At 40.1% G+C, this 24,819-nt stretch overlaps 1 protein-coding gene across 1 annotated transcript in view; it reads left to right on the top strand.

Moving 5' to 3' along the window:
• Positions 1–24,819, top strand: part of CUNH16orf45 (chromosome unknown C16orf45 homolog) — a 52,113-nt gene that overhangs the window by 19,436 nt on the left and 7,858 nt on the right. The window contains exon 2 of the mRNA XM_026076653.1: positions 10,829–10,952. Coding sequence (XP_025932438.1) covers positions 10,829–10,952 — 124 coding nt within the window. The remainder of the gene's footprint in view (positions 1–10,828; positions 10,953–24,819) is intronic.

Here is a 24,819-nt window from a genome sequence, read left to right as displayed (position 1 = left end):
CCCTGCAATGCACCAAGTGGCAAGGGCTGGCCTGAACCAAGAGGTGTGAATGGCAGCAAGCATTGCAGGTGCCACCTCTGCACCAGGCTGCGGCTTCTCCTGATTCCTGGCATCCGGCGTGGGGTGGCGGGAGTCAGCTGGTACTGCACAGGGAATACACAAGCTGCGCTGGGGGACCCACAGTGGAGGACTGGTGGGAAGGCTGAAGATCTGACATTCCCGATAAAGGATGTTGTGATGTCTGCACACAGATAGCATGAAACAAGAGCTCTGAAATGCAGACCTGCTCCATTCATTTTGTCTCACATTCTCACTCTGAAATCAAATGGGTAATAAGAACTTCATAACAACAAAAAACACTGTCACACCTTCTTGAATAGCAATCTGTTGTAACCCACAACTTCACCATCCCTCCTGGTTTCCATATTGATCGTTTTACAGTTTAGAAGTTTTAAACAATGTGCTCATTTTGTACACATCCTCATACACCACCTCTCCTAGGAATGCAAAGCGTGGTCAAATTCATCTCCCCTAGTTCCTGAGTCCACCCTCTTGCAGCTGCAGATAATCATACAATACCTGTGCTTATTCCCAGGCTGTGTTTGCTTTTTTCCCCACAAAGTGAGGCTGGACCCTTAAATGACCCATATGCTCTGATCTTAGTATAATACACCTTGGGTTCCCTTCCTCCATTATTCTGCTTGAAAGACTGTTTCAGAATGTCATTGCTTTGGATAATTACCCATTTCCCAGTTACATTTATTCTTTAGCTCTACTTAATCTTGTGCCAGCCATTATCATTTAAAATAAATAATCATTCCCCTGTCCTTGATCCTTTCCTCTTAACTACCAAAACCCCCATCATCACAAGTAGACCAGTTCCACAATGCTGAAAGCATCAAAAATCAGGAGAATTCTGAAAACTGGAAGCTTAAGTGCAAGATAGACCAAATGGAATTTATCATCCAAATACAGGATGGCAGTATAGATTTTTAGATACATTAAGGATGAGCATGAATGGTACATGTATCACATTATGTCCTATGTGTCACATTAGATTTCTACAAGAACCAGGAGACTGCTGCAGATTCACAGGATCTTCATCATTAGAGAAGGATGAACAGCTACTGAGAAATGAGCTGTTTTTTCAGGCTATCATTACAAGCTAGAATGAAGTCTTCTACGCACAATGCATAAGTTCTTAGATGAGGGAGGTCTTTTTCCTGGGGGGACTGTAACATTAAAGGATTGCCTAATTACCCACTTAGGAAATTGGAATTGTCATAAATTGACAGAACACAAAGCCAAGAATAATTGCTGCTTATAAATTTCTCAGGATAACAAACAAGACAATTTAATTGATATTTTTTCAAGAGACAAAAATCTTTGTAGATCTTATTTTTATGGAAATGTGTTGATATATATCTTTATATATGGAACAAGGGCAAAAATGGCCCCTAAAATAGTAAGTTGGAACTATCCATCATTTAACCATAAAACCTCCAGTCAGCAAAGTATTGAAGACCATCCTTAAATAGCAATCACTTTTACTGCATGAATGTCTATTTCTGTTTGGAAATATGGAGTTAAATTAGAAAACTCAAAGCAGAATCTATTTCAGTTTCAGATTTTAAACTAGCCTTTCTTCACTGCAGTGCTACAATGATCTATAAAAAAACTACAACATAAAAGATGCAAAGCAACAAAGAATCTCATTTGGGCACTGAGCAGGTACAAGCACTTTCTTACAGCAGACTTGAAAGGAGACATCATGTGCAAGACTTTGAGTATGATACCATAGAAACCAAAAGGACTTTGAGAGTTAGAGGAAGGAGTTAATATTCAACACTGTGAATCTGGCATTTGTATTTCAAGAGAAATCTCAGTGAGACTACAGTATACAAAAGCCTGAAATGGAAGAGAATAGACTGCTGCCAATAGGCTTTTTGCAAAGGTAAATAGTGAAAAAATAAAAGGGCAAAGATTTAAGATAAGAACAAGAAAGTACAGGATAAGCAACTCAGAGAATCTTTTTATATAAGAGGCTCTTAGATATGGAACAGAGAGGGCAGCGATTCTGGAAGTGCAGTGGGCAATTGCACACTGTTTTTTTATTTTCTCTGCTTATCTGATTTTAAAATTGGGTCATATTCTAGAGTGTGAGACATTATTTTTGAAGTGGAAATCTCGGGTTATATATGACTAGACTGTAAATCTAACCATGATGATTAAAAAAATAGGTATTAATGGTCTGTACAAAATAAATCCGAATTTTATAATTATGCTATTTCACTCAGACCTCAACTAACTCTGAACAGAGCCATCTCCAGTCATGTCAGATGAATTTAGTATGTCTTGGAAGGAAATAATATGGCAGACAGAATGACCTCTGGTGGTTTTTAGTAATAGTTTTTTCTGGTCACCACTTGGTGGTTTAGAGCATCACCAAAATCCTATTGCACTCAACAAAAAGATGAATGCCACTTTTGTCCTGCCATTTTGCTTTTTTTCTGGGATTCGTTTTTCTCTCACCTTTTTCCAAGTGCTAGCATATCACATCCCAGCTCCACACAATTCATCAGTTCGCTAGTCAGTTTTAGACACAGAATACCAACAGATTTCTGAAAAGCCAAGTCTGAACTTCCAAGACTTTTTCAAGCTTATTCTTCTCCTTCAAAGGCAAAAAAATAGCTGCATGCCTGAAAGGACAAGTTAAATATGACACATGCAAAAAGAGAAAAAAATAGGCGGAAGTGAAAGACTCCCATTGACTTCAGTGAGCCTTGGATTAGGAGCAGGGATCTGCAGAGCTAATCAGCTCCACAAGATGAATTCACACTTTCCTAGCTCCTTGACCCAGCTACTCTTTTCCCTACAGACTTTATATGGTGTAGGGCTTACTGCTAAGATTGCTGCATAGAAGAAACCCCCTTTTTTTTTTTTAAATCATTTTAGAGTTATTTACACATGCTTAGTGAATGCTGATCAGAGTATTCAAAGATGACACAAATACATATAAATTGTAACAGATTCAAGCCATGCATAAAACTGTACATACTCATTATAAGTCATAGTAGCCTATTATTAGAGAACAGGAAGGAGTAATTTCATATATTAAGGAAACAGATTATCTCTGATATTCAATGTTTAATACCAAACAAGACTGAGAGGCAGTCAAATACTGAATGAGAAGAGGCAGATGAATAGAGCAAAAGAACTAATCATATTGTCCACATATGACTTCTTCCAAAAGTTGCAGTATTTAATTCAGCAAAATTTCAAAACAAAAACCTTCCAAAATTGGCAAGTCTTTAGTGTATCATGTCTTTTTAGATTTCTCAGGCCTTTCTTTGTCTTTACTAATGTTGTTAACATGTCGACAATCACAGGATTTTCTTGTTGATTACAAAAATTCTGTTTCCATAAGCAAAAGCAGCTATCATCCTAAGGGGCAATAGTGATTTTTTTTATTATTCTCTCTAGTTGCAAAAAATATTTTCACTGCAGCTGATGCTATAGCAGTGCTTTTCCTAGGGATTCTAACCATTACTATGAAAGCAAGATTTCCTTTCCTCCCACATATGGCAAGTTTAAATGTGTGATAATTCATTTTGATCCTCTCAGAGACGTCTTGTGTATCTCTACATGTTGTAACACAGGCTCTCTCTACAGACTTCAGTATTTCTGATCTCTTGAATGAGGAGTTGCTGAATGGACTGACCCCAAAGCAGTGCACTGGAGAGCTGAGTTGGCCACTACTCAATATTTCAGTTTAAGAGGAAATATAGATGCACCCCAATTCCCCACAAATGAGAAGTTCCCCCATCTTCTTGTTTTTCTCCTTCCCCAAATGACTGTTCTGAAGCAGGTATATGTGGTGACTGTGACACTCCCTGAGATCCTGGCATTTAATCAGCTTTCAGTTTGCAGTTCTGGCTCCCTCCCTAGGTTCCCTAGGGCTGCCAGATTTCACAGCTGCCTGTTGTGAAGCCAAGTTGAAAGGGGAATCAACCAGCCCAGAATTCTGCCCTGAGACATGGAGCATGTGAAAAAGCAGCATTAGGATTTCTAGGTGCCCTGCTGTCTGGCAGAGATACTGGCAGCTCTGATGCCCTGAGCTAAGCCAGTATTTCAGGGCTCCAGGATTACCTCCTGTGCACCTGGGAGCTGCACTGCAGTTGAAACTTCTGCTTTCAGGGCTTTCTGGTTCTGCAGCAGAGAATTCAACAGCTCCAGACCTGCAAGGCTCCTCTGGATCCCCATGCACTCTGACAGGAAACCAGGCCCTTTCCACAGACAGGGTTCCCTTTGACTTAACATTAAGAACAAAGCAGAGAACTAAAAATCTTTGGCTTCCAGCCAGAAGCAAAATTTAACTCTATGTCATCTTTAGTATTTGGTGCTATTGATGCAGTCGAAGTAAAGTGACTCTGAGAGCACACAGGCATATGTAACAGCAGTAGAACATTAGTCTTTTGTTCCTCTAGTAGCAGCCTCTGCACACTACTGGCATCTTTAGAGATTACATTTTTTCCAATGTTAAAACTCATCAGGTATGTGCACTCCTGTTGCCCCGCTGTAGCCTATTAGCTGGTTACTAAGGTCTGATACAACCAGCAGCATAGTTACAACTTTTACTAAATTGGCTGTCCACAATAGTCTGTTTTCAGTGCAAGAGATTAAACAGGAGGACCAACTGACAAGCAGAGGGAAGAGACTGCCTTTAAGGAGATGAGGAGAATGAAGCCTTTTCTAGACTAAAGCACTGAAATGAAGTATGGACTGTACTCTGCAGGATGGAGACTGATTCTTGGGATGTGTGTACAGAGCTAGACCAGTGGGGCCTATATCTCAGAGGCATTGGGACTTACAGGCATTATAACAGTCCTCATAACATTGTTCATGGAAGGAGAGAATGTGAAGCACAGCATTTTTGTAATGCACTTAGAAGCAGGTACTATGGCTGTGCACTGCTATCTGAGACAGATATGCAGTGATCTGGCACAGGTTGCCATAGTCTATATTTATATATGCAGATTCTTTTGGAATTTCTCCAGAAATCATCAAAAGTAGGAAGTGGAAAACCCTGGTGAAGTGAGTCTCTGTCCAAGGTTTGCTGCAGTCATGAGGAGTACTTCCACTGATGGGCAAAGGTGGAAGATCAGTGCTGGATGCAGCAAGGACAGGCTGCCCCAAAAGGGTAGATGAGCCCAGTGATGTGAGTCACAGCGAGGCAGGCAGGGGCAGTGTCCTCCCCAGCAAGGGCGCAGTCCCACGCTACCTGAACAAGGCGAGCAGAGCAGGTCTGGTGACAATAACCAGGGTCAGCCACAGTCCAGATCTCCAGGCAAGTCCCTACTGACAAGGCAGGTCCAAGGTCATGTGGGAGCAAGTCCAGGTCCCTAGGCAGGGGACCAACGGTGAGAGTCTCAGCTTGAAATCTGCTCCTGAGCAAAGGGCCAGGGAGCCTCTGCTGAGGCTTCTCAAGGCTGGACATCTGCACTGTGTCTAAACTGAACCCGAGCCCAGGCAGCCAGACCGCCAGGAGTGGGGCAATGTGCTCAGGGCCCTGACAGTCAGGTCCCTTCCACACTGCTACTATCCTGTGTCATCCTCCCCCTTTCCCCAGTCCCCCTGTTTTAGATTGCACAACATTGCCTGCCTCTTAGGGAAGCCAGAAACAAAATATACTGCAGCTGTTTGAATTGTATTTAGCTATTAGCTATATTTTTATGGTAATTTCTGCATAAAACATCAAATAAATACCATTCCACAGACGTGCCAAATTTAATCATTGTTAGGATTCATAGTTACAGAATGCTGCAGCAGGCTAGATTGGGAATAAGCAATTAGATATATTTTTCTCTGCATAGGTTAATTATTTGCCACACCATCCTGCTCTGGACAGGTTAAAACAAAGGGAAAAAACCCAAACCATTGTATGGGAACCTTTGAATGCATTTCAGAGACCAGTAAAAGGTGTGCAGTGCCTGGCTACAAGGCTACTTGTTCATGCCTCCAGGTGACAAGCTAGTGAGTAACTAAATGAATCATTTAATTCTTTCACATGAACATTTTTTGTCTGGAATATTCTTCATGGTATCAGTTTTTCTACATCATGCAACTATTGCAGCTTCCACCAAGTATGCTGTTTTTAAGTTGCACCATCTTGTTCTCTTTTCATCTATCTGTAACCTGTGCCTCCTGCTAACTTCTGCTTTGGTTCATCAACTGAGAGTGATCTTGACAGTCCTGGTATTGGCACCTGAAGCAGCATTAAGAGTGTACCTGCTGCACTGTGAAAAGGACCGGTTTAAGAATGACTCAATTCTTGAGAAAGCCCCAAAAGTGCTGACCCAAATTTGAAACAAAACTTAGCCTAAGTATATTTTAACAGGGATTATCTTATTATTGGACAATCTAAGGGTGTGGAAATAGGCCTCAAATTGCTCAGTTTAAATCCAGTGCACAACAGCAGTGACTTAAAATAATTTTCATCTGAAGCACTGTAATTTGGGTGGGCTGAGTAGCTGGGTTGTTACTGACTGATGTCCAGCAACCAGCAATTGTAAGAGAAAGCATGCAACAGATCTGAATGGGAATCCTTTCAAGAGTGTTCAGCTGCTGTGGATTGACAGCAACAAGTATTTTTGCTGATAATTACTTTTTCCTCATAGCTTTCCTTACCATTTTGTCTGAAACTATTGACACCAGGTGCTGTGCATTCTCCCACTTCTCATTCCATCACTTCAGGCTTCTTTTAAAGTTTTCTTTGTACTTATTGACTTAATAGGCTTTTTCTTCTGTTTTCATCACAGTTGGCAAATGTTCCATTTATGGCTGCCATAGTGAGGAGGAAATGTGATCATTAAGTTAATACCCAGTTTAACTATACCAGTCTGCATTTAAATGAAGGAAAAATATGCAAAGATAGGTTCAGTTTTACCTCTTCAGTCCCTCACATTACATATAATAGCCTGATAATTTTATTTCTATATACTAATTATCTTGTTAATATTTTTGTGCATACAGTAATAATATTTCACTTGTTTCTTTGTCACTGAAAGTTATTCTGATGATTGTAAAGCAGACAAAATAGTTTTGTTCTGTCACTAGCTATGACTAATCTCAGTGTTTCTCCACTTTTGCTTTATAAATTTTGGCTCATTTCCAGAAACAGAGCTTTGATTTCTGTGATAACAATATATGCTAAAAAATATTGACTAATGCATGCCTGCTCTCACACACACATGCAATAGCAGTAGCATTTCACATTTGCTTTGAATAAAATGAAGTATTTCTTCTTTCTGTTATGAAAAGGCAAGAGATCTGTGTGTGAAGCTGTTCAGAATCTATGTCTCAAAGCAATAAAGGTATCATTCATCACTGGGACAGAGCTAGAGCTTTACTCAAAGGCTTAATAATGTTAACATGTTTCTTTCCTGAGTGTTTTACATCCCAGGAGCTCAAAGCATTTTATGAACAATAATTAATTATCCTTCAGGATGCTGCTGCCAGGTAGGCTGAACAGTTAACCACAATATTAGAGGAGAAAATCAGACACAAACAGGTTGCTGATCTGAAAGGAACACAATGGTGAAGGCCTGAGCTTGGAATCCTGACCTGTGGCTTCTTCAGAGGCTCCTGTTTCCAGAGTGTCCTCCTACTTGTGCTCTACTAAGTCAGAATTTCCAGGATACACTGTGTTATAGCTGTGCCCTTTCTGTCATAGCATGCTTTATGAATGCATACTCTTCAGAGAAAAGAGGCCAAAGTGGGTGGCATACTGCAACTGTTTTGGGTTTATGTGACCTAAGGATTCACCAGTTGGCAGCTGTTAAAGGAGCTCACTCAGTCTTACTTGTTAGGAAGGGAGGTTTAGAAAAGCTGGAGATTTGATGCAAAATTATTTAGTTCCTTAAAAGTGTACAAGTGAACATGCATAAAATATGGACTATATCCTTCAGTCCCTTCTCCTTGGAAGACCATGCCTGCTCATCTAGAGTTGCCCCTTAATCTCTTCTAACACCACAGAATCCCCATACTCAGTTCTCTGTGTCCTCACCTCCAGATTTCTTCCCATGTCAGCTGCCACTGTCTGGTTCTTCCTCTCAAAGTTGCATTAATCCAGCTCTTCCCAATCCTCCTTCCAGTTTGAGATCTCTGTGATGATATCTCCTTACAACATGGTCACAGCACACATACTGCTATAGAGATAAACTAAACCACTTCTTATATCTATTACTCTAGCTGCATCTCTAGGGTCGCAGACAAGTTGGGAACTAAGATCTGATGCTTTCTATATTTATTTCCTTCCAGTTTCAACCCTGTGGTGCTTTGCTTACATTTTTTGATTCTTTTGAAATCATTGCATAATTTTAGATAGCTTTCTAAAATATTTTCTGTGGTTCAAACACATGTTGAGTGGGATGTGAAGGAGAATCTTTGAATGTTCTGCAAGAGGTCAGGCCACACACTACTTGCCGCAGTAATTCTTGTGTTGACTCTAAGCCTCTACTCAGGGCATAAGGCTTGTTCATGATTCCCCTCCTGAACTGTTGAAATCACAATATGATAGCTGAGCTGTTACCCCAGGGTAACACTAGGGCATTTACAGCTACAACTGCAGAGTGGAAGATAGTCATATTTTTTTTCTTCTGTTTTCTGAGCTCTTGAGAGCTAATTTTAAAATGTCTGTGTGTGTATATATGTGTATATGTGTAAAAAATACACAGATATATGTATTCATGCCTTTTCTAATTACTAGTATTATTGGCTTTAATTCATGGTAACATCAAAATAACTTTGTCTCCTGCTTAATATGTTTGGAAAATAAATTTGCATCAAAGCCAATTTTGCAGTAAGCAGTTAAAACAGCTCCACAGCTGCCAAAAAGCTACAAGAGGCAAAATTCTACCAACTGAATCTTTGTTCTAGTTTCTTTTGACGGATGTCTGATGTAACTTCCAGTGACTATTGTATTATAATTCTGCCTATGTGTTAGCAGTAGCACAACATGTAAAGTACTCTGCTACTAAGTTCAAGACTTCACTATGGTTCTTCACTCCCAAATGTAGAAGAGTGTGGGAGAGGGTCGGATATAATCCCTAGGGCATTTTTGTTAGGGCTGAGCCCTCCTGAAATGGATCTAGAGTTTCCAAGAATTTTAGCTTCTATTTCAACATCTAAGTTAATGTCTGGGTTTTTCAAAAGACTCAAGAGCTTCATAGTGGAGCTAACCATAGACAACAGAGCTGAAACAACACTTCTTAGGACACCTAGGCTATATGCCAACTAACTATACCCCAAATAATACAATGATTTCTCATTAGAAGATCTACTTTCTACAGAAGCAGCACCGGTGTTCAGACACAAAAGATATAGTCTTACTTTATCAATCAGTTTTGCAGTCTGAGTTTTTAAAATAACACTGAGAAATGGCTATTCACAAATGAAAGATATTTAAATCTGTGCTACTTTTTGCTCATGTTTCTGTTCTCTTAAAATAATTAGTGATTTTTAATATTTTCCCACTTCTTTCATTAGAAACTGAAGCCAGAAATAGCAGAAAATACTAGCCAGGATGACTTTTTTCCTAAGATTAGGGCCAAATTTATTTTCTTTACATCTTCTAATATTTCTTTAATTTGCTTCCATTTTGGGAGAGCAGATCTCTGAACTAAGCTCACACGGGGGCTGTGTCTGTTGGGATTTTGTGGTTTCATTCCTATTCCAAGTTTGTCAGAAATTCTTCCCAGCTGTTTGTGCCTAGTCTTTCATGAGGAACTTCAGAGTTTGTCTCCTCATAACTAATTGAACAGCTTTTTTTGGTGCTTTTTGTTTCCTGTCTCCTTTACAGTCATGGCTGCTACATTTTGACCTCTCTATTTTCTTCTTTCAAACCAACACCACTGAAGCAGGCCTGCTTTCAGGGGTACGGCTGCATTCAGGTGCCAAAACATGGAGGCACTCTACTCATTAGTTTCTTTGAAAACCTTGGCTGAAATGAAGGCCAAGTATGATGACACCTTGGAACAGAGTTTTCCAGAGGCCAAATTGCTCCTTCCCAAATGCACCTTCTATAGATTGGTTCCTTCTACTTTCTATGAGCTGGTAACCCTATTTCTCTCTGGATCGGAAGAGGTAACATGTCAATTTTAGAGAAATAATCATAAAAGAACCCTGGCACTACCAGTTGCCAAGTAATCCTACAAAGTGGCGTTTTTCTCCTCAACTGTTTTTAATGCCCTCATGAGAAACACTCAGCCCCTCAAAGGATTAGGCCCTGCATCATTTCTAGCCACATCTTTGGCTCTTCTCTAGTGGATCTGGGCTGTTGTTCATGCTGCGATGGTGGAATGGTGTAAAGAGTAATAAAAAATAAAGATGGAAAACCCTCATCAATTTACATTGCCTGCACTTGGGCCAAAACAGGACTCTGAAGAGTATCAAATAGCTGTTTCGGGTGAGTTTTGTAGCAATTCTATGGCTATTCTGTCAAAGTTCATAGTGTTACAAATTAAGGAACAGTAGCTATAGTTATGCACTGGGTTACTCTGCATTAGGATTCCTTAGAAATATGATAGATTCTGACTGAAATGAATGTCATCTTAGGGATTGTTTTATTTTGAAATGGCTAGAAAACATTGAAAGTAATGAGCAAAAACAATAAAGAAACCAGTCAATGTAACATTCAGCTAGAATATTCTCCAATACTTGCATTAATTACCCCATAGCCAGATAGCTCTGTGATTAAATTTGCATTCCTAAAAAGCCCTGTTAAGACAGTTTGACTAGCTTCATTCATTTTCTTTTTCTTTACACACAGATCAACTTGACATCATTTCAATGGCTGAAACAACAATGATGCCTGAGGAAATTGAACTAGAGATGGCAAAGATCCAGAGACTTCGGGAAGTCTTAGTCAGAAGAGAATCAGAACTCAGGTTTATGTAAGTATCAATTCTTCTGGGAAAACGCTATGCAAAATTAATCAAAATAGGAAAGAATGCTATTTAGAAGACTTTTATCTGCTTGACATTTTAAAGAGAAGAAAGATAAAGAGCATCTCAGTCAGGTGAATGCTTGCAAAATGCCACTGGGAAATGATTTCTGAGGTTGCAAGGGAAATTACATTTTTTATGCTGCATGATTTGCAGAAGATATAAAAGGGATCTGTTACTTAAAAAAGGAAACTTTAGCAAAGTATCTGTCTACAGAGAACATTTTTATACCTGAGCTCAGTCCTTTGTGGGAAGGATATTTGTCTGAAGAAAGTATCAACAGGTAGGAGGTTTAAAGCTTCCACAGTCTAACCTATTTTGGGCTTTATCCCTTACTTCATTAGTGGTCTTAGTTCGTGTCACAAGAGATTACACTCTGTTCTGAACTAATAGCAGCCAAGATCTGACATTTATTAAATGGAAGCCATTAGCTTATGAGCACAAAACACATTTTGATGCATCAAATTAAATAGCAGTAATACAAGAGAGATTTTCAAAACCAAAGAGGTCAAGCATAGGTGCCCCACTGAAGGTTAATGAATCCATTTATGATGATGAAATCAGAGTTTGTATTCCTAAACTGCTGAATTTAGATGATTAGGGCTTATTAAGAGGGAATATAATATTCTGAAGTCTCATCTGCGTATGAATACCTGAGGTCAGAAACTAACACTGACAGGCTAAGAACCTCAGTAGGTCTAAACCCTGATGAACCCCGACCCTTGGCTTTAATGAAGCTACAGTAGCTTACCCTGCCTGAAAAACTCTTTGCTCTCTTCTCCCTTTGAAATATAAAGATAGCACTGGTACATTAACTCTTACTCCTGGGTGCTCATTTCAGTGCTCTGACTTACTTGTACTGCCAAAAGTTGCAAGCCTCACCCTCAAGCAGCGCAGACATCTGTCTGTGAATATTACTACAGAAGACTTCAGCCCAGAGCATATAAAGCCACTGCTTATAGACCTTTGGAAATAAGGTCTGGCAACAGTTATACTGACATTTAAAAATAATGCTGGAGTGGTACAAATAAAGTAAACATGAATGGTTTTGTCATACCTGCTTCTGGTAATCAAATAGGTACTTGGCTATTGGCTTGTACATAGACTTAATTGGGGAAAAAGCCTTGCTTCCCTTGACATTTTCTATATCAAAGCACAGAGATAGAAATAAACTGTCCCAGTGAATGAGAGCCATGGCAGACAACTGCTTGTCATGCTTTTGCGCACTTTTCACTTGCTCTGTTTCTTCTTTTAATTTCCCCCGTGCTCACACTAATCACAGCCTGCCTCACAAGGCAGTGAGGAATAGAGCACAAAGGAGCCTGGTTATTGAAAAGGGAATATACCTAACATTCATACTGTGCACGATGTTCTTCCTTCATTAGCCACCATCCAAACACACTCTACCTAGAGCTCCCGAAGAGCACTTGCCAAGAGCAAGCTGAGGGAGGAAAGCCCTTCTGAGCACCTGTACCGAAGTTTCCACTCAGGTTGGCTTCTGGTATAAGCAAAATAGGCAGGTGACAAAGGCAAAACCAGCCAGAGATGGCCCCACTGCTTTGTTTGCCTATGGAAAGCCAAGCTAGTTGCTGATGCCACTGCCTTCAGCAGGAGGTGCTAAGGCTTGTGCTGCAGCCACAGGCCCTCCAATTCCTTCAGCAGCCACAGGCTGGCAAGACCACTTTTCTGGGATATTCATGCAGCTTTCTAGCCCAGCTTCTCCCTTCTCTGTGGTGGAATACCCTGACTCTGCTTGCTAATCCTTGAGGCAGTAAAATTCAGTTTGTTGATACCACTGGTGAGCCAGCTTCTGCCTTTGCACTGGTACTCTACTTGCAACCCCAAAATCATTGATCATGATTTTTAAAGCCCCATGTGGGCATCCTGTCTTTTCAAGCTGATTTACGATAGGCTTGTTCTTCATACTGGCTCATCAAATTTGAAAGAGAAAGCAGTCTCTCACACAAAGGCCTCCAGAATCAGAAAGCACTTCCCTTTATAGCCTTTAAGAGTACAAAAAATTGTCTATTTGACTTTGTCTCATTTAAAAAAATGTTTTTACATTTTATTCCTGACAAGCGAGTAGGATGTTGCTAGTGATCCCCAAATGCTACAGCTGCAGCCGTTCTTTACTGCCTTTCATTCTGGATAGTTTACACTATCTGTCAGAGGGGCTTGGTTGCATTTATCTTTTAACCAAGTGCCAAATTTTAATCTCTTGCTGAGATTAAAGGCACAATGTACTGTGGAAGATTTTATATGTGGTCATATTTATTTCTTCCAATTGTTTTCTGAAGTAGAGGATTGCCAGAGTCCCAAGACCAGAAGTCTGTATGTAGATTATGCATTTTAGTGATTGCTTTCTCCTGCCAGAATTAGAATCACCTACAAATGACATATACAACCAATTGCACGAACCTGAGCTGCCTCAGAAAGGTTTAAGGCTGACTTGACTTTGACAATGTGGCTGCTATCTAGCAGTACTACAGCTGTGCTCAGACCACTGACTTTTCAATACCAGCTTTAATGAAAACCAGATCTCTTTAGTTCTGTAGCTGCTTTAGCCTTTCATTCTATGATATCAAAGGAATAAAATATGCATACAGTAATGGAGCAAAAGTGTGAGGTATGTTTGTATTCCCTTTCTCCCTCTGATGATGTTAGCACCAGAATAGAAATTCTCTTGATTTAAACTGTGGGTTGTTTTAGTTCTTATAAAAACATGAACAAAATGATGAACTAATTCCATATCACTCACACATTCAGACACAGATTGCAGCATCTCTAGCTACTTTTTCTTTAAATAATGGTCCATTCTTCTCACTGACTGTCTGTATTACTAATTTTTTGTATTCAAATACAGTCAGATCCTAAAGCTAGGACATGGCATCAGTGATATTGCAGTTGTGCTTTAAAAAAAAAAAAAAGGGAAATAATCTGGAGGGCTTGTACTCTGAGTGTATCACCAGCCCTAATGGTGTCAGTGGCTCCCTCCTGCTAGAGGCATACAGCCTGTCAGCTTCGCTGTACTTTACCAGTGTTCACACTCACAAATGAGAAAAAACAGTCCAAGCCAGACCTGCTGCTGATGGAAATCAGAGCAAGCTCTACCCCTGTCAGAGCTGTGCAGGTTTAATGCATGGAAGGAATTTCCTCCAACACTGCTAACTGAAATTACTGCTTTCCTTAAAGAAAGTGCACAAAGAAGACTAAGATGGGACAATAATAAACTCACTGTCACTGAGGTTTGAAACAGTTCTGCAACAGCATGTGTTGTCTTTAACTGTTACGTCAAGATTTTGCCCAAGTTAATGCAATAGCCATAAAATAAGGACATTTGGCAAAGAAAACTCCTCCAGGTTAGTATAGCAGCCAGTACAAAAATAACTAATGAGATCTGGCTGCTCAGCAGGCCTGGAGTTGGTTCGCATTTTCTCACTCCTCTGTGTGTGAACCAGCAAAAAAGTTTCCTGCTGATACGTGAGATCATTGATAAAGTAACAGTCCTTCAGGCAGTTCCTCAGTTATGATCTGTATAGCATGTATCTCTCAAATCTTCTCAGCTCTTTTTCTCTTCAAGCAACATGAACTGCAGATGAAGGAATCTCTAGCAAGACACGCAGACAGCTTTGCTTGTGTTCAAAGTTAAGGCCTTATTTTAGTTTGTGTAACGCTATGAGGGCCACGCTCCCTTCCCCCACTGAACAAAATAACACTAATGACTAATGAAGTCTGTAGGACAGAAAAGGGATAAAATGAAATATGCTGCTCCTTCATCACTACACAAATGTTACATTACAGTACTCACAGTTGGTAACACTTCAGCATCTAAATAAAGTCTTCACTGAACAGTTCATCATCACTAGAAGCTTTAGAAGAGTCACCCCGTAAGGGTGAAAGAAAGAGTGGGATGGTGAAGAAATAAAAGCCAGATACTTAGTCATTGTTATTATTTGAAAGCAAGTCCTAAAGCATCTGAGGAAGAGAATCAGGCAACAGGACTAAGCTCAGAAATAAAAGGATTTAATTGTTACTGAATAGTGTTCAAAAACCACACAGCAGCATATATGGGTTCTTTCTCAGATGCGAATCCAAGCAGGGTCTTCTGTGTCTAACCTGTTAGCCAGTGTCTATCAGACATAACTAATCATTAGACAGAGCCAGATTTTCAGTTTTAGAAATTAAAGGGGGGAAAACTTCAACTATATTTGAACAAATTTCACCTACCTTTTTGTGATCCAGTACTGAGTTATCAAAATACTCAAACTTGTTGTTTTAGTTTTTGAATTTTCCCCCTTGCTTTAATGCTCACCTCTTTGCAACGGTCACTTTGTGAATAAGCAGCTTGTTTTGTGGTGGATATAAAATTTACTTACGGTCTTCACTCTGGGTCACCAACAGAAAAGAATCATCCTCTCAGGAAGAAGGTTTCCACCTTTAGAAACAGATTCGGGCACCAAGTTAGCAGCAGTCACTGGCACAAAACTGAAATCAGTCACCACATTATTTAATAAAAAAAAAATAATAATAAAAAATTACAAAAAAAAAAAACACAACCCACCAACCCAACCAACTCACCTACCTGCCAGTTTGTGATTCTGCTTAAATAAGGGAAGGGGCAGGAAAAAATCCTTTAATAAGGGGCACACCTTGTTTTTAAAGCTTAGAGGAGGGGGAACCCCTTCAGAGGTGCCCTGCCGGGGCAGTCAGCAGGGAGTGCTGCCAGCAGGTGCTCCTCAACTGCACAAAATGGCGGCCGCCGCCCAGCCCTCCTCGGAGGCCCAGCTTCTCGCAGCTGCTGCGGGCAAGCTTTTCTCTCTCACCAACCCTGCGTGGTCCCCTCCCCATGTAGCTTGGCCTGTGATATCCTATAAAAAATATATAGGTATCCTATACACTGATACCTGTTTACGCACAGGCACGTGTTTACGCGCGCCGCTGCCATGAGGCTCAGGTGGGAGCCTGGGGCCAGCGCCGCCGCCTCAGGGAGCCCCCTGCTCACCCGGCACTTGGGGAAGGCCGCCGTGGCCCTGGAAACGCTGCCCTTTCCAGCCCTCCGCCCCCGTCTGCCGAGGTGAGGTGAGGTGGGGGAGGCCGGTGGCGGCGGGGCGCCCAGGGCGGGCTGCTCCGTATCGGGGGTATCGGGAGCCGGGGGCCTGACGCTGCAGACCCCCCCGTCCCGTCGCCACCCCTCCACAGCCGACCTCGGGACAGGGAGCAGGGCACTAAGGCACCGAAAATTAAACTCTCTTGGCAGGCATCTACTGACAATATCCAGAAATGGAGTCTTTCCCGGCTGGTGGAAAATTCAGGCGTATACTTATTATACCCATCGAAATGACTGTAAAATTCAGACAACATTCCTAAGAGGGTGTTGCACTTTTTTGGCATCTCTATACTTATATCTGTATCTATTCACAATTTGGCAGAGCAATACTGTTTTTCAGTGACAGCATAACAGTTCAGTGCCGAAGTGGATTACCTGTGAGGGGTTTAAGGCAAATACAGGTTTTTCCATAATCTGCTTATACTGGTGTTAAAGAAACTTTCCCAAATTTCCACAAAAAAGTGAAAATTTAGTAAGAATACCAGCTAGATATCATTTACCCTGTTGTAGACTGACACACCAAAAATTTAAGTGAAGGCTGCAAATATCTGTACAGTTTCAATACACGTGATTTTCTTTCTTTTGTACTGCTTTTTAGCCTTGCAGATAGAAGTGAAAACTTTTACTTCTGTACTAAACATGAGGTGAGATTTTTTTCAGTAATAAAAGATTAAAGCACTCAAAGAGGCAGAGACCTTAAAACAGTGTAACCCTGTGACACTAATCTGAAATGAAGTGAAAAAATACGGTACAGGAAACTCCCATAGACACCTCTGATTTTCAAATCTGTGAAGCCTTTTCACTGAGGAAAATATTACAACACAAGGCTTTTTAATTCTGCTGAGCAAAGCTCAATAAAATTAGATATATGATGGCAAAGTGACTATGTTCCTAGCCTGTCCTCTGAAAATTGTTGGTTTGAACATCAGTGGAGGCAGCTGAACTCTTTTATCTATTTAATAGATTACATGCTATATGCCACAGTGAAATATTTCATCTTGATAGTGTATTCTTCATAAGAAGCTGGTTTTCTGATGATTCTTGTTTTTCTTGCCTCTTTTGTTTTTTTTTTCTTGTTTTCTTTTTTTTTAACTGATACACAGAAACAGAGAAAGCAAAATCAGCTGAAACAATCAATTCAGAGGTCATGATCTTTCTGGGACCTTGGTGCAAACTGCATGCCTGTAGTCAGATATTAGCCTTTGTAAGCCTGTTGTTTGCCTTGCTCCATGCTATTATTTCCTCCTTAAAAAAAGGGAGGGCAGCTGAAGACAGCTATACTCTTTATATCCAAGAAGTCCATATCAGTTCCAGCTGATTACCTTTTGCTATGAAGAATTACATAAAGTTTACATAAAACAGACACATTCAACAAATTTTCATATTATAAAATCAAGCCTTCCTCAATTAGGCAATGCCACAATTTACATTGTGCAGCCACAGTTTAGCTCAGACGACCATAGCTGCAGCAGAGCAGATGCCCTGTGACTTGCTCTGTAATTACAGACCTCTGGTTTCTCCTCAGGACCCTGCCTCACCTAGTTCCCATGATGGGCAATGTCAAGATTATTGTAGGAACTGTGGTTGTAGCCTCCCTCCTTCTATGCTACCAAAACTGTGAAATTTCTTTAAATTATGTCAGGAGCTTTTGTGACCACCAGTCCAGCAAATGAAAATATAGCTTAAAGCTATAATTTGCTATCTCCAGCTGTGCTGAATTTAATTTCAGAAAAGCTGAGGACTCAGCCCTTATTGTTATGGAGACGATTTGTACCTAAAAGCATCAGTTTATAGCTACCCAGTTTCCCTCACCTCTTCTCTGGGTTCTCTCAGCATATTTCTTAAAATGGCCTCTATAAGAAGAGTTTTGGGTCAAACTGTAGATTTTCCATGTATCATCTTTGCCGTTAAGGAAAGCAAATATACCACTTCAGAGTATGCACACTCTCCTTCCCTTTCTAATTCTTCTACCCTACTTTTTTATTTGTTTTCCTAGCGAGACAACAGACCCAGAAGCCAAGTAAGCTGCATCCTCTTCACTACACATTTAATGTGTTACTGCTGTGGGTACTTGTGTCTGGCTTCAGAGACGGTCTAGGATTCAGTATTACTGGGCAGCATAGAAATCTACCATGCTGAAGGAGAGGATGGTAAAAATGGATAACACATGTGTTAGCTCAGTTTAGCTGACAGAGGAGGCAGCCAGCAAAAGCTCAGAGCACTATGTGATATAGGAACACATCAAAACTGAAGCTCAAAATTATTTGTAGTATAAAATTCATGCATTTTAAAATATATTAGCATATTCTGACCCAGTAAATATTAATAGTATAGGTGAGATCTTATCATCCACAGTTACTTGCCTATGCCTGTGAATAGAAATGGCACTGAGTTCTTATTATAAAATAGCATTCCCTGTCATCGTGAAACATACTCCTTGGGAAGGCTGCCAGTACCTGATACTGCTGGCCTTCCAGATGGAAAGCAGACTTGAAGCCAGCTATATTGGCTTGACCTTGAGCTAAAACTGTGGAAGTTACTTCCACCTGGGATAGCTGTCTGGGGAGTGGTTATTTCTGCAATGTAGGCAATACAGAATGGCAATTTTTTAATGTATAGGACATATAGGATTTTAAATAATAAGACCTATCAGGTTGCTTTAGACAATTATTGAAAATAGTCTTACTTACCTCATTAAGCTTGTTTAATCTATAAAAAATATTATAAATATAATACACACAACACTCAATATCTCTGTGGTTATTACAGTGTATAACTAATACTACAAAAAAGCCAGATTTACCTCTATACTGACTTAGCAGAATTAAAATTGGTCATTTTCTTTGTAGACTCTCCGTACACAGTATCAGATGACTCCCTCTGCTCCACAGTGCTCATAATATCTACAATCATCCAAATTCTCCATAGATCCATCCTGGTTTTCGGACCATTTTGTTCTATTATGTTTGCTTACTCATAATCCCAGGAACAATTACCTTTTTATCTAGATGAGTTTGCTGCAACTTGACTTTACCTTGGTAAAAAATTCATGTTAGCAGTCCCACACCTTCATTAGCTGGCCAGGGCACATAATTAATCCCTGTTCTTCTTTTGTTGCTTCTAATTAGACTTACTTTGTCTTTATTTGCCCTTTTAACCTTTTTCCTTTCCTCACTTTGTGAAAAAAATGAAATCACTGTTTTGCCGCTTTGGCATTGATATACTCATCACTAGCAGTAGAAGGTATGGGATAGTCAGTAATGGTCACTAGTCTATAGGGCATTGGATATAATGGTAGAATCTAAAATTGAGGGCAAATTCATGATGGAGAAAAATTAATAATCAAAATTCCTTCTAAGGACAATAACACTCACATCTAATAGATATCAGATAGGACTCTCACCTGTACGTGTTTTGCAGTATGCAGAGGACATTTAAAATACAAAATGGTACATCTGCTGCTTGCCTGGCTTTATGCAACCACTGCAAAGTGAAGCAACATTAAACTACACAAGAACTGGAGAAGTGGACTGCTTAAGTGGACTGTTTCCATTCTGAAGCAAGAAAAGGCAATGATCATTGTCTTTGTATAAAATGAAGTTCATTTTAAATTTTGATTAATTTCCATCCAAATACTTTATCTCTATTTCTAGTGGCTCATTGATGTAGCATCAACTGTGACTTCTCAGTGGCTTAATGCCACGGGTGACAACAGTGAGACACTTTGAATAAGTGTACTTAGTACTCTTCTCTGAGTTGGGCACCTCGCTGTTACTATGTTGCAAAGAAATAACACCAACAAAAGCAGATTTTTTTTGTGAATAGAGCTGTAGCTGTTGTCTGTGTTTTCTGATAAGGGCTGTCTTTTCATGGAAAGGAATAATAAATCTTTTATCCTTCATAGTGCTATAATCTTAACAAAGCAATATAAGTTACAGTGAATTCCTTCCTGTTTGGCAGATTGCATCTTGCTCTAGGAACATTGGAAGCACTGTGGGTTGCTGTAGAGAAGGATGCAGTTGCGTGATGATATATATTTTTTAATAAATATCTCATATGTCAGATTGTCAGCCTGATACTGTTCCCTGTTGGACTGTATGGAGTTAAATGAGAGGATGTTCTTTTGGAGAAACAAACAAGAAAAGAAACAGTGACAAAGATAAGGTATCATTAGGGAAAATACTAAGCCCAGCTTTATGAGGAAAACCAGGTACCTGATTCATTCATGGCTGTGCCTGCTTGTCCCCATTCATCTTTCCCATCCATTGCAATGGTGTCAAACCTGCAAATACCCAGAGTCTTTGAGGAATAACAGGGAAACAAAAGCTGGGAACTGCCCCAACCTGGTTTCTGTAATGAAACTTGTCAGATGATCAAAGCCTGGGGCTTCTCAGGTTGGTGACAGTCCCACTTTCTAGGAGAACTGCCATGGACTTGGGAGCCTCAAGGGGTCATTGTGCCCATGGTAGATCTGGAAACTCCTGGAAGCTCCAGCTCCAACAAGGCTCTCCTAGCTTCACAGACTGGAACCTGGAAGCCCCGACAACATGAGTTTGGGACAGAATTGCAAAGTTCTTGTCAGTGCACTTTAAGCTGGACATATAAATGAAAATCAGCTCACATAGAGACAAAGAAAATGCCTTGTTCAACTTGATTTCTCTGCAGACCCATCTCCTTTGCCTGGTTTGACAGCAAACAATCCCAGAGGAAAACATGACATTCCTCTTCTAAATTTGTTGCAGTAGAAGTGCTAAGGAAAACCTCCTTTTAAATGTTATATAATGACTATGGCAAACGGAGGAGGCTTCCAGATAAACATATTATTAGTAAAGTATTTAATGAATTATAGACTTAGTACCTGTTAGTCAGGATGTTTATGTCTTAAAAAAAGAAACGACGCAAAAGGATTAATTCGTATTGTTACCTCTTTTGGGCAGCTGGAAAAATAATTATTTAATAGAAAAATTTCCCTAAATAACGTTTTCTATGTTGAATGTATGTTGTGGCCATCACAAATTTATCTTAATAGAAGAGGGAGCAGCCCTGGATATCTCTAATCTCTTGAATGAGTCATTTTCAGGTCAGTAATTCAGCACTGTATTTCCAAATGTAACCTTTAATCCCAAACTATTTTTGCCTTCCCAGTTCTCAGCTACTTGTGGTCCAGTTTGCCTGAGTGGAGAGTAGAATCAGTGGTTTCCCATGAGACCATGTATCCAAGATAATGTGTCCATAATGCATCGTGCACATACAGTACTCCCAACAATTACTGTGGCCCATCCTTTTACACAGTTATCTCCCTATAGGCGAGGATTCTCTATAACAGCTTATAATTCTTGACCTGTGGTATTTCAGTGGTATCTCTCCCTGCTTTCTGCTACAAAAACAAGAGTATAATCAATTGTGGTTCAACAGTGAATTGAAAAGTCCTAAAATGGACTGGCTGTCAATGTTTAATTTTATACCAGATACCTTTATATTCTTTCCAGCCTTGATACAAAAATAGTTGTTCTTGTTTTGGTTTTAAAAATAAGAAAAGGTTAACTATGGAGGTAAATTAGGAAGGAAATTTATTATCAGTCGTGCTAAAGTCAATGCATGGCCAAATGTAGAGGTTCCCACTTCTAGTGCCTAACAACAAAGAACTATTCCCCTCCACAGGGAGGTATTTCCCGGAATGCTCCTTCTCTTGTTGCTATTGAAGTTGACAGTAAGACTTCATAACTGGCAGAGATGGTCCCAGCTCAAGGGAATTTAGCAAAGTCAGTGAGAATAGAATTCAGACAGCTTCTTTAGACACTGTTCTGAATTTCTGTGAAATATGCCTTAAATGTGACCTCCAGGGACTGGCATTTTCAAGTCCTGCCATCTTCAACTGCCTCAAACCACTGAGACAGATGAATTACAACGTTACTGCACAAAGTTGCAGTCCAGTGCTTCTGTCCACTGTTCCAGGATCAGAGAGTGCTTTTAACAAGAAAAGATAAACTTACTTATTTTAATAGTTAAAGTTATCATAGGACTTCTGATTTGTAACTTGACCTGCCAAGTGGGCTAGTCAGCAATCTGTTATCTTAATTGCCAGCTCTGTGTCTCCCAGGCTGAGCAGCACCAGGTGGGGAGCTAAATAACAAGGTGATAAACATGCACCATAATGACTCAGACGACATGTACTATATTCTTCATTAAATGTTGTCTGTGATTTCACAGCTTTATAATTAGAACCTTTAAGAAACTAAGATGAGTTGACAGGGACAAAATGAAGTAAAATAGGTCAACTGTAGAAGGGGGAACATAGGTAAAATTCCTGTTTCTCTCTTTCTATTCCCAAGACCCTTTCACCATTCCAGTTTCCCCACAGCTTTGACAGGGCTTTAAACACCTGCCATCCTCAAAGGTGGGCTGCACTGATCTCCTGTCCCCCACCTCTGTACTTAGATTAACAAATCAGCAGCCTGCCTACATATCACCATCTCTGTAGCAATTCTTATTTATTTCTGCACAGCTTTTTACTTAGTCACCCAAGTTTCTCCATCACTGCTGGCTGTCCTTGGCTGGTGTTCAACATGTTCATTGTTCTCACCACTGAGGGGATGATCTTCTTATCCCTATAAGTAGACTTTCTCCAGATATGTGCAATCACATTAACTTGTGATTTGTGTGACAGCTGAGTGATCTCTTAGACCTGCACTACCAAAGTCTTCAGAAACTCTAACAATTATGTGCATTTTTACTTCTGGGACAGGGATATATTAGAACAGAATTAAACAATCTAAGTGCCTGCAAACCTGCTGAAAGAGAGGGAAGAGGACTTACAAAACTACCCTAGATTCATTTTTTAATCTACATTGTCGTTCAAGCACTTTAATGCAATAAAAGAAAACAGAAGAATCTCAAACCCACTTCCATAGACACTCCAGAGAGAGCACAGATCTGTTTCTAGCTTTGAAAGTCATTTGGTAAAAGTAGCAGCTCTCTTGACACGCCAAACTGCTCTGCTTGTCCTGAAATAATTGAAAAAAATATTTGACACTTACATAGCTGTTATTAACAATTCTTACTCACAAACGTTAAGCATTTGGCACTTGCAGTCAACAAACTTCTTTGGCCCTTTCTTTAGCTGACCATGAAGGTGAGTGTTCAGTGTTTTTCCTATTGCCTTTACTATCTTTTTTGTCTTTTCCTAAAGAAGACATGGCTCTAGATGGCATACTAGGGAGTTAGGTTTTCTTCCTCAGCTGGAAAAAAGACTGAAAAATTGTATTTAGCTGTCCTGGAATTAATTTCCATTGAAATAGAACAAAACACTCCTTCTGTATCCAGTACAGAAGGTTTCTTTTCTAATTCATCTCTGACTGCCATTATCTTCCCCTGCCACCAAGACCTGCCTGGACGTGGCTCCCATTCCCATTTCCATGCCCTAATCCCTCCCAGTCGAGGCTGTTTAAATCAGAGATGACTCAAGCTGTCTGCCTCACTTGTGGCGCTTATGGGAATGACTGTGCTCAGAGCATCTTCCCCTGGTAACTGGACCAAAGAAAGACCCATCAGTGGGCTGAGTCACTGTGCCAGATTACTGCAGGCTCTTCCGACCCACTTATTTTCCAGTCATTTTGTGACATGTTTAGAAAATCTTTTGCTCATGCTGTTTATTCATTATGAGCTATTTTTTCTTGTTTCTGCAAATAGAGGGTCTGCTTTTAGGTTTTGATGATATAGTTTGAAATACCAAGAGAGAAAAGAATAATACATGCTGTGTGATATCTCCAAGCATGCAGAGGATTTCTTGCAATAAGCAATTATGAAACAGAAAAGCAGAATTACAGGGAGAATGTCAGGAATACATGAAAGTACACTGAGAATGCATCCCTAAACCAACACTACTGCAATTACTCCAGGAATGGATTTGGGCTCTTATTAAGAGAAATGTTTTATTATATTCATAACTCATGACTTTAGGATTGCTGGGCAGACATTTAAAGCTCTGCTCTGAGGTAAAACTGACATACTATAACTGCTGTTTGCTTTACTGATGTTTTTGATACAACATTAAAAAGTGATTTCACGGGGACTGGAAAGAATGCACCATCTATTACAGAGGACACAAGGTTCAGAGAAGATTGTTAGTATATTGGAAATTTTATACGTATGTCTGCATAGCTTTGTAGATAGCTTAAACAGGCCTGGAGGGTGTCATTTCACTACCTTGTGTCATGCTTTATCTACAGGGAAAAAGCCATTGTATTCAGCACAGACCAGCAACTCGATTGCGCTGCTGTCCTCAGAGAGCACCAGCTGCACAGGAGGCATAACAGCGCTCTTAAATAAGCTGAACAAGAGTGTGGCTTTTCCTCTGACCCATCTTGCACTTTGATAGATTTGATTTATAGGACAAAAAGTGCTGCAGAATTAAGCTCAGAACATTTATCCAGCTTCTCTGTAGAAAGTTAGGGGATCTAAAGGAGTTTTTCTCTACTCTGTAGATTCCTGCTCTCTTTAGGATGCCCCAAAGCTCCTCTTCTCTCTCTGCATTTAGCTGACCTACACACAAATTAGGTCCCAGTAGGACAAGTAATCACGGGCCTGACCAGCCCTATAGTATAGTTTTTGCTGTCTGTTACAGTGGGTGAGGGAATAGTGCCAACATCTCAGAGTCAAAACCCTGCATTTCAAGTGAATGCACAGGTTCAAAACAAGGGACAGTACTGC

This window comes from Apteryx rowi, unplaced genomic scaffold, assembly GCF_003343035.1.
Source record: "Apteryx rowi isolate R43461 unplaced genomic scaffold, aptRow1 scaffold_436, whole genome shotgun sequence".
NCBI lineage: Eukaryota > Metazoa > Chordata > Aves > Apterygiformes > Apterygidae > Apteryx > Apteryx rowi.
Note: the sequence above shows the minus strand (reverse complement) of the source record. Positions and strands in the feature narration are given on the sequence as shown.